General features: G+C 39.3%; 1 protein-coding gene across 5 annotated transcripts in view; it reads right to left on the bottom strand.

Moving 5' to 3' along the window:
- Positions 1 to 3,857: 3,857 nt before the first annotated feature.
- The window catches only part of POC1B (POC1 centriolar protein B), a 95,580-nt gene continuing 88,064 nt past the window's right edge, over positions 3,858 to 11,373 (bottom strand). For all 5 annotated transcript variants that reach the window (XM_019446397.2, XM_019446402.2, XM_019446398.2 and 2 more), the window contains 2 exons: positions 8,158 to 8,376; positions 3,858 to 4,224 (listed from right to left, as the gene is read on the bottom strand). In XM_019446397.2, coding sequence (XP_019301942.1) covers positions 4,120 to 4,224; positions 8,158 to 8,376 — 324 coding nt within the window. In that variant the 3' untranslated portion in view covers positions 3,858 to 4,119. The remainder of the gene's footprint in view (positions 4,225 to 8,157; positions 8,377 to 11,373) is intronic.

Below are 11,373 nucleotides of genomic sequence, written 5' to 3'. Positions count from 1 at the left end.
TGTTCCTAGATTCAGCGTACATTCATAAATCCCCTGGTGCATGGAGTCTAAAACCTCGTGACTTCATATGGCAAAAACATAGTGGAATATGAAGCATACAACGTCTTAAAGACACAATTCCACTTAAATATCTGTTCGAGACCCATCTATGCTTACCATCAAGTTTGCTCATGAGTTGAACGTGATTATTCACCAACAACCTCCAAATAGGGGAATCATTTCGGCACCCAAATATTTCCACCCAGGGATAGAGGGTTCATCTTTCAATCCTCTTAGATGCACAGGATTTATCTTGGGAACAACAGACTCCAAGTTTGCTCCTCACGGGAATGAAATGTTAAGTGACGATCTGGACTGCTTTGTCTTTCAAGAAAAGGCAGAAAGCAAATAATACTTGTTCTCCAAATGTCAGAGGCCAAGGATAATATGAGTTCCGGGTAAGTCTTGGTCTTACTGGCACTTACTGGTTCACATTCCAGGCCCTTCTCCCACTTCCCACTTTTGCCCTGCCTTTATTGAGGGTAATTATGGCATTTGTATTCTCAGGCTGAATTCCTCTGAAGTTGCTCAGAGGCTAGCTTTTGGCCTGAACCTTGAGGTTTTCTGTGTGCGGAAGGCTAATTTCTTTTACGCATTTATTCTTTTTGTTGTACTTTTAATACATTAATTTTGGATTAAATATCACACTTCCATTCATTACCACGCCATACCTGTATCCTTGCCACAGGTACAGTTGAAATAGTATTTGAAAATGCAGTCCGGGGAAACAAAATGATTAATAAATAGCAATAATACCCACCATGTATTGAGCACTTCACTCTGTGATAGCTACTGTGCTAATCATCTCACAAACATAATTCAGTTGTTACTGTCACCTTTTATAGGTAAGGAAACGCAGCTTTGTGAGTACCTTTCCTAAAGGTCACACAGCTAGGACCTAGCATGTCACTGTGAAGCTATGCAACAAACAGCAAGTCAGAGCAATGCCCCCTCTGCCCCAAACATCAAGCATCTAAATTGCTACCTATGCTATTTCTTCCAATCCCCTCGATCTAGTTTTTACTGCTTTTGGCTGGAAGTGGATTGAACAACCAACATTTTAAAACCACTCGAATCAATGAAAGTTCTCATTTACTCAACAAGTATCTGCCGAGTTCCTGTGCATGAGGTGATGTGCTCAGTGGGGCATCTGAAGATAGCGCTTGAGTTTTGAGAACCTAGAGCCACCTTGGAAGAGGCAGAATAGCACCTGTATTGCTGTCTACGTTGGACCGGAGACACACAGGGAATGAGTGGAAGTGAATGATTTCACACTGGGTGCTCAGGGAGGGCACCTCTGAAAAGGCAGGCTGTGAGCGGGGCTGGAATGTTATGAGGGGACAGTGTTCCAGGCAGAGAGAATGTCAAGTACAAATGCGCTCAGGTGGGAGCTGTTTTACTTCTTCAAAGGCAGGCAAAGAGGCCGCTACGGCCAGAGGGCAGTGAGTAAGGGAGATCCAAGGCAGAAGCGAGAGCAGGTCCACGAGGAGGGGAGAGGGGTCACATCACTACTGTCAAGGCTTGAGTTTTGGCTCCGAGTAGGATGGGAAGCCCTGAAAGGTTTTGAGAAGAGCCACACATTTAAACTCGCTTTTCAGTGACCGCTCTGGCCTACTATGCGAGGAGGGCAGCAGGCAGGCCGGCCAGGAGGCACGTGTAGTTGTCCAGGTAAGGGGCAAGGGTGGCTTGGGCCCTGGCAGGTGATGGAGACGAAATCTGCTGAAGGAATGGAACGTGAGGTGTGAGAAAGGAGGCAAGCCTAACTCTAAGGTCTTCGGGCTGAGCACCTGCCAGCAGAGATGGGTAGACTAGGGGAGGAGTTGGCTGGTGGCTGGGGGAGCAGAGTTTGGTTTCGGACATATTCAGAAAGGCCTACTAGTCTTCCAAGTGGAGGTGTTGATGAGGCAGTTGAATACACAGGACAGGCTGGAAATCGGATGAAGACCAATTAGAAGCTAGAAAAAGGGGGAAGAGATCATAAGTGACTCTCTTGAACAAGTTTCAAGGCACTAAAAAAACCATTTTTTTAACATTTATTTATTTTTGAGAGACAGAGACAGAGGACAACTCAGGGAGAGGCAGAGAGAGAAGGAGACACAGAATCCGAAGCGGGCTCCAGGCTCTGAGCTGTCAGCACCGAGCCCGACGCGGGGCTCGAACCCACAAATTGTGAGATCATGACCCAAGCTGAAGTCGGACACCCAACCGACTGAGCCACCCAGATGCCCCAGTTTCGAGGCATTTTAATTTATATCATCACTGTTTTTAGATCCCTTACAAAGGTCTGTGATGGCTGTAAAAATACGTGGGTGTCGTAAGAAGTGACTATAGTTTCACCACCGGTTTCTACAGCGTGGGCCTCAGGCCAGCCAGCATCTACACCACCTGTGAGCTTCTTCAAGATGCAGACGGTTGGGTCCCAACCAACCTGGTGAGGCGTACACTCAGGGGACAGGGCCCAGGACACTTGGACAGATGCTCCAGGAGATTGTTATACAAAGTTAAAGGTGCCTGAGCTGGATAAGAAGTTTAGTATTTCAAGGTTTAATCATTTAGAAAGAAAGGAACAACTTTTTTTTTTTTAAGGTAAAGTGTCTTTATTGTTTGAGGCTTAAGAAATTGTAAACGAAAAACATTATGACATTTCAGTTCTTGGTCTTTTGTACAAGGTTATAAAAATACAATACCACTTAGTCTTTATAAACTCTTGAAAATGTCTACAAGTTCACACTTAGTACAATACAAAAAGGCACTTAAAACACAGAATGAGATGATTTTTTTAAAAACCACCTTATAGATATTATTGAAATTATTTGGGAAAAATTTATAAATACAGACTCGTACATAAATAGGATTTGACTTTTGCTTCTTTTTCAAAACATTTTCCCCATGTTACCTACAGACAGCATAAATGTGACTGCCCTCTCCCACCTTCTTTGTTCTTAATTTAGGTTAACAGAAAAACAAGCTAATATTAATCTGTTTTTCTTCAATTTAATCCCTTGTTTTAGATAAAACAAAATTCTTAATTTGTAACCAAATCACCCTAAGCATTTTTTAGAATGCCAGGCTCAATTTCATTTTGTTTTAAATCACATTCATTTAAAAAAAAAAAATAGGAAGACAATGATGTGAATATTATACGGACTTATTTACTCAGCTGCCAAAATCACCCTCAGCAACATTTCTGAAGCATGTGAATATACATGTGTGTGTATTTGTAAATATCACCGTTGCATCTTTCAAGCTCCAGAGCTTACTGAAACCACTCTTAATGCTGGCTTTGTAAACCAGGGCATAGGTCTGGACACAACCCAAATCATTCAGTGCACTCATCTACGAGAGGAAAGACGCGTGAGCTTCTCGCATTTTTAGCTCTTCATTTTCTTTCAGGTTGAGCAAAGGATAAGCCACGTACACCGTAAGTTAAGTAACAACCCACCGCCCTGTGCCACGTATGTGCTGTTGCTAATTAAAATAAGCGTGTTCTTGCTGTGGAAATTCTACACTTTGGGAATTTTGTAAGATCAGCATTTCAGGGCATTGTTAAGAAAGAATAAATATTTTTGAGCTAAAAGAAATATGAGTCAGAGCACTAACTCATTCTCTGCATACAGGATGCTGTTTTAGAGGTAACTGTATTACTTCACCCCAACGGTGTTGTTCACTAAAGAAACACATCCATTGCTTTAAGGAATTGCCTGAACGTGATTAACTGCAATGATTTAACAATGAAACTCAAAGATTTGATTACTTTCCTGGCAGGATTTGGACTATAAATGAAAACTGGCATTTAAAATAATATGGGGGAAAATATAGAGCCACTTGAATACTTACCACTTTATTACTGCAATTATAATCAGTAATGATTTGAATTAGTCCTTGACATTGGTTTGTGTGTTTAAATTGGTCGTTAATTGTGCCTTTTCTGCCTTTGGTTCTGTTGCTCACCCTTTTAAGAGATGCCATGATCATTATAATCAGCACATGGTTGTGTTGCATGAAGGGAGCGTCTCGTACTACCTTCCCGAGCCTATGTACATGTGTTCGTTTATCATGCCTCTGCTCATACTTTTCTATTTAACTTTTCTGCTGGATAGCAGTGAAAAGCCTGTGCTGATTTTCAAGGCAGTCTTTCAGCTTATCCTCTGTCAAAGTCAGTCGCTGCTCCAAGATTGAAACAGTCTGCAAAAGGAGGACAAAATAATCAATGCCTGGTGACCTGATGGTGAGGACGGTGATGGTAATCTCTGCATAGGGGATGCTTTTAGGAACTGGAATGTCCACCCTTTTGCCAGGAAGGGGCTCAAAATTAGCCCCAGAGCTTGTTCAGCTTCTGGGCTCTACCACGGGGTAAAAAGCACTAGCAAGCAATTTGAGGAAAAGATAAAATCTGACGCCTTTGGTGAGAAAAAAGATGAGGACTCTGTAGACCATTCTTGTCTGGCCTCCTAAAGCACGGATGCCAGGGAAGAGGCCACACGAACCGTTCTAAGTGGGCTTTCATGCTACATGGCAGTGTGGGGAGTGGGGGCGGAACGCCACCCGCCCAGCCCACGGGCTCCTTAAATGTCATCACTGGCCATTCTGGCACGATCAATCCATGATGGACCATAGCTATACCACCCCAGGGAGCTGGAAACCTAGTTTACTTTGAAAATATTGTAATGACTGGCATCAGTTCTCACAGCCTGAAAATGGTAACAGCACCTCACAGGGTTGTTAGGAAGACTGGATGAAATAATGCACGTAAAATGCTTATGCTAGTGCCTGGCACCCAGGACTTGGTGAATCTTAGCTATTCTAACTCCTTTGGCTAATAAATGAGCTTCTGACTAAACACACACACACACACACACACACACACACACACACACACACACACACACAAATGGCTACTTTTAAATGTGCCAGATCCAATTTTTTGTGATATTGACTACTTCCTCTTTTTAAACTTTTTATTCTAAAATAAAATGGATTCAGGAAGTTGCACAAAACACATGTCCCTTAGTGAATTCTCATGAGAAAAGTACCCTCATAACCAGCACCCAGGTCAAGAACTGGAACGCTGCCAGCCGCCCCAGAGTTACTCCCAGGTGCCTCGCAGAGTCCTCACTTCTGTCCTCCCCCAATAATAGCCACTTTCCTGACCAAATTATTTTCTTGTGTCTCTTTATGGTTTTATCTTTCAGGTGTACATCCCTAGACACTATAATTTCGTCTCACCCATTTGCAAAGTTTGACATGTCATTTAAAGTTCCTTTTAATCTACAGCTTCTCATCCCCTCTCCCTTTTTTTTCTTTATAATTTGTTTGTTGACAGACTCAGGCCATTTCAAGTAGAGTTTGCCTGTAGCACTGCCACCAGTCTGAAGGTGAAAAAGAGCACGCTGAGGGTACAGTCTGGTCCGTTTGGTTCTCTGTATGCTCTACAAATTGGCAACTGGATTCAAAGGCTTGAGGAGACTCATATCAGATCTGTAAGACTACAGATCTACTGAGATCTATAGATAAGACTATAGGTAGTGGTCTATTTTGTTAGAAGCCATGTTAATAAGGTTTGATCATTTCTTTTCTCGTGATGTTGGGAACTGCTCAAGGCATAAATCTATTCATTCTTGAGGATTGTAAATGATGATATTCTAATCTCATCCTTTAAAAAAGTATTAGTTGGGATAATTCATTAATAAGAGACACTTTCCTCATCTACTATGTGGCTATCCAGTACTAGAGTTCATATAAGAAAGGCAAAACAGGGGCGACTGGGTGGCTCAGTCGGTTAAGCATCCGACTGTGGCTCAGGTCATGATCTCGCGGTCCGTGAGTTCGAGCCCCGCGTCAGTCTCTGTGCTGACAGCTCAGGGCCTAGAGCCTGTTTCAGATTCTGTGGCTCCCTCTCTCTCTGACCCTCCCCCGTTCATGCTCTGTCTCTCCCTGTCTCAAAAATAAATAAACGTTAAAAAAATTTTTTTTTAATAAAAAAAAAAGGCAAAATAAATGCTTGGTTATTTTAGTAAGTTTCAAGATAATGAATTGATTCCCTATCACCCTCTGAAGGTAAACAATTTTTAAAATACCATTATTTACCAGCTTTTACTTTTATATTTCATACTATATATTATGACTAATTAAAAAATGATGCTGATAATATTTTTTACCATTTCTTGAGTACGTATATGGGCCAAGCATTTTGCCATATATTTTATACACATTATTCCAATCCCACTGAAGGGATTTATATGTATATTATCAATACCCTGAACACCGGTTAACTCCATTCATCTACCATATAAAATGTAATTTTATTTTAATTTATTTCTAATTACAGTTCAGTACAGATAGGTTATAAACACTGAGTTAGATGTTCAGTCATCTGTAATTAAAGTGCATCAGAACATGTTTATTTTACTTGCTACGTGCCCACAGATTCAGTGTTTCTATTTTGCAAGTGTGCTGGGCTTGCTTTTAACCTCTTTAATTGTAAAAAGAAAGCCAGCCTTTCAAAATTAAAAGGAACAGTCAATAAAGCTTAAAGTGATTCATTTAGCCTTGAATTGGGAGAGATGGATCATGAGGCTAGAAGAATAGAGAGTGGACAGACTCATTTGGAAGAGTCTCTAAGAACAACCTAACATCGAATGCAACAGTATAGGTGAAGAAGTTGGGGCAATATGGGAAATAAACCAACCCAAACTAAATCTGAAAGGGAAACTGCCTTTAAAGGAAAGAAATGTCTGACAAACGCAGAGAAAGTCACCTCCAGCACAATATTGCAAAATGAAAATTGGTGATTTTAATATGAGTTTCATTGAACAAATCGTATGATGACTCCAAGTTCTCACCTGGCTCTTCCCCACATTCTGACAGGGCCCCAAATCCACATATATGCCCCTTGCCTCTAAATGCCCTGAGATGTTATCCCTGGTTTTTAGTATTCATTTAATTAGTGGTTCTAAACCCTGGCCGTAAAACATAATCATATTGGGCAACGAGACAAATGTCAGGGCCTTACCCCAGACCAATGGCAATGGATTCTGTGGAGATGAGAATTGGCCATCTGTATGCTTTAGAACTGTCCAGGTGATTATAACGTACAGCAGTGATGAGAACAGAATGAGATGATTTCTATGCAAGAGCTATTCCAACATGAAATATGTATTATGGAAAAGTAATTGACATCTCTCCAGTTCACATTATAGCCTCTCTTTCTGTATAACTTATAACAAGGTCTGCTCATTCTACGTATTGCAGGAACAATAAGACTTCTTCAAAGGAAACAATCAACAGAGCTGGAGGAGAAACCTTTGATGTATCCATTTCAACACACAACTTCTCTTAAATGACATCTATTATCTCCTGACCGAGAGTTGGAAGACCTTTGGTACATAAAGATCCATAGTATACCTTCTTTGCAAATGTAAAATGGCATCAACGGACAAGTTAAAATTCTAAAACAAGAATGCAAAAACTATAAAAACTATCACCTCCAGAAGAACACAACATCAATGTAAAAAGCTTTGAAATGAGGAAAGTTACATCTTGGACAGTGAGAATATCTGCTCCTTGCCTCTAAAGGGGAAGGGAAGAACTCTAAGGGAAGAACTATAAACTGTCAAAATTTCATTCTAACCAAAAACTGTTCACCATTTTTTCAATAGCCCTAAATATTTCTTTGATAATGTCCTAATCTGAACATACTACATCAAAAATCTTAGAGTAAAACGTTACTGAGCAGAATCAAATACATTTACCGCATGGAGTACCAGTGCCATTCTTTATAGTCTCTACCGTGCCCTCTGGCCTCCAGAAGCCAGATAAAGTGCCGTGGCAGGTGTGTGTGTGTGTGTGTGTGTGTGTGTGTGTGTGTGTGTGTATGTGTATGTGTGAGCATGTGTGTGTATGTGCACGCACGTGCACATGCACGGGCACACACACGCGTGCCCTCTGTAAGATCTTACTAGAGCAGCCCAGCAGAGCATGCCTTGCTATATCAATGGCCACCCTGAGCTTGCCTTTCTGAGAAAAAAGAACTTCCCCCTGCTCTGCAAGTTCTACAAACTACCGCAACCAGGATTATTTTAACTCACCCTGAAGTACACGTAAAGCACACTAACCCACCTGTGTCAAAACACTGAGTTGTTCCATGATGTGCTCTAAAGCATCAGTCACGGCGAGTGGTATGCTTCTCTGGCTCTCAGAAGGGAAGTCACTCGTGTCTTCTGTTTTCTTTTTCGAGGTTGTTGGTGAACATTCCGATGACAATAAAGAAGGGTTCAAGAAATAACTGTTGATCTCTTCACCTTTGTCTGCTAAGGTTCTAACAGTGGTATCTGTTATCTTTGACATCATAGAAAAGATAGGAAGAGTTATATTTTCCAAGCCTTAAAAGGAGTTTTCAATATTCCTCTTCTAAATAACCAGCTTTCATTTAATTATTTACCCTCAAATACAGTATTATAGAAATTACTATTGCAGGGAGAAAATAAAGTTAACAATGAATAGAGAAAATTTACTATTTTCCTTGGTATTTTAATGAAATACACTTTGTATGTATTTGTCTGAAAGAGGAGGCATTCTACCACTAAAAAGACTGTTAGATGCAGTCCAATTCTTAATTAAAAACAAATACCATATCAAGATGACTATTATTTTTACAAAAATCAAAAATAACAAGTATTGGTGAGGATGTGGAGAAATCAGAACGCTCATGAAATTGCTGGTGGGAATATAAAATGGTGCAGCTGCCATAGGAAACAGTTTGGCTGTTGCACAAAAAGTTAAACATAGAATTACCATATGATCTAACAATTCCACTCCTAAGGATAAATCCAAAAGAACTGAGAGCAGAGACTTAGATACTTTTACACCATTGTTCATAGCAGCTTTATTCACAATAGCCGAAAGGTGGAAACAACAGGAGTATCCATTAGCAGATAAACATATAAACAAAATGTGGTATACACATACAATAGAACATTATTTAGCCACAAAAATGACTGGAATTCTGATACATGCTACAACAGGATGAACCCTGAAAATACTATGCTAAGTGAAATAAGCCAAACACAAAGGAAAATAGTGTATGAGTCTACTAATATGAGGTATGTAAAATAGGCAAATTCATAGAGAAATAGTAAAGGTTACTATGGGCAGGAGGGACGGGGAGGGTCGAGTTATTGTTTGATGGGTCCAGAGTTTCTATTTGGAATGGTGAAAAAGTTCTCAAAATAGATAGTGGTGATGATTACACAACACTGTGAATACTTATTGCCAGTAAACTGTGCACTTAAAAATGGTTAAAAGGGTAAATTTTATGTTGTGTATATTTTACCACAGCAAAACAAAAAACATAAAAACCCTCCAAACAACTGGAAATGAACAACCTGAAAATAAAATAAAATAAAATAAAAAAGCTCCATTTACAATAGCACCAAAAAGAATAAAATACTTAGGATAAATTTAATAAAAGAAGTGTAAGACTGATACATTGAAAACTGCAAACATCACTGAAAGAAATTAAGGATATAAATAAATGGAAAGGCATCCACACCTGTGACACGTTCATAGACCAACCAGAACACTTAATACTGTTAAGATGGCAATACTCCCCAAATTGATATGTACAGATTCAATAGAATTCCTATCAAAATCTTAGCTGCCTGGTTTGCAGAAATTGACAAGCTGATCTAAAATTCATAAGGAATGCAAGGAACCCAGAATAGCCAAAATAATATTGAAGAATAAAGTTAGAGGACTCACACTTCCCAATTTAAAAATTTACTACAAAACTACAGTAGTCATAAAAACAAACATATAGATCAACAGAATAGATCTATATGGCAGTGGGCATAAAGACAAACATATAGATCACCGGAATAGATCTATATGGCAGTGGGCATAAAGACAAACATATAGATCAACAGAATAGAACTGAGAGTCCAGAAATAGTCCTTCCACCTATGGTCAATTGTTTTTTTTTTAACAAGGTTGCCAAGACAATTTAATGGTGAAAGAATAGTGTTTTTCACAAATGATGCTGGAAAAAGTAGATGTCTAAGTTCAAAAGAATGGATTTGGACCCTTACCTCACACCATATACAAAATTACCTCAATATGGATCATAGACTTAAATATAAGAACTAAAACTATAAAACTCTGAGAAGAAAACATACAAATAAATTTTCCTGACCTTGGATAGACAGAGGCTATTTAGACACAACACCAAAAGTACAAATAACTGACTAAATAAATTGGACTTTATCAAAATGAAAGACTTTTGTACTTCAAAAGATATGATCAAAAAACTGAAAAAAAACCTCCACAGAATGGAAGAAAATATTTGCAAATCATATATTTGATAAGAGACTTGTTGATGAACATATAAAGAACATATGAACTCTTACAAATCACATATAAAAAGAAAAATACCTCAAAATATGGTCAAAGTATCTGAATAGATGTTTCTCCAAAGATACACAAACGGCAAGTTCATAAAAAGATGCTCAACATCATTAGCCATCAGGGAAATAAATGCAAATCAAAGCCACAATGAGATACCACTTCACACCCACTAGGATGACTAAAACAAAAAAGACAGAATCTAAGAAATGTTGGTGAAGATGTAGAGAAATTGGAACCCTCAATATATTCACTAGTGCAACTGCATAAAGGTACAACCACTTTGGAAAATAGTTTGGGTAGTTCCTTGAAATGTTAAAGAATTACCAAAAGACCTAGCAATTCCATTCCTTGGTATATACCGAAGACAAATGAAACTTGCTCATGAATGTCATGGAGGCATTATTCATAATAGCCCAGAAAATGGAAACAATTCATATGCATCCAAATGCTGTGATAATGAATGGATAAACAAAATGTGGTATAACCATACAATGAATGTTATTTACCCAAAAAGGAAAGGAGTACTAATATATGCTACAATGTGAATGAGCCTTGAAAACATTAAGCTAAGTTAAAGAAGCTATATACAAAGGCCATGCATTGTATGATTTCATGTACGTGAAATGGTCAGAATAGATAAATGTATGAAGACAGACTGAGATTAGTGGTTGCCAGGAGCTAGGAGGAGAGAAGAAGGGGTAGATACTGGTAGTGGGTATGAGGGTGATGAAAATGATCTAAAATTCTCAGTCACCTGGCTGGCTCGGTCTGTAAAGCATGGGACTCTTGATCTCAAGGTTGTGAGTTTAAGCCCCATGTTGGGTATGGAGCCAAAAAGAGAGAGAGAGAGAGAGAAAGAGAGAGAGACAGAGTGGAAGGAAGGAAGGAAGGAAGGAAGGAAGGAAGGAAGGAAGGGAGGGAGGAAGGAAGGAA

Source organism: Panthera pardus, unplaced genomic scaffold (genome assembly GCF_024362965.1).
Source record: "Panthera pardus isolate Hobbes unplaced genomic scaffold, ASM2436296v1 HiC_scaffold_6, whole genome shotgun sequence".
NCBI classification, from domain to species: domain Eukaryota; kingdom Metazoa; phylum Chordata; class Mammalia; order Carnivora; family Felidae; genus Panthera; species Panthera pardus.
The sequence above is the reverse complement of the archived record's forward strand: the minus strand, read 5'-3'. Positions and strand labels throughout refer to the sequence as shown.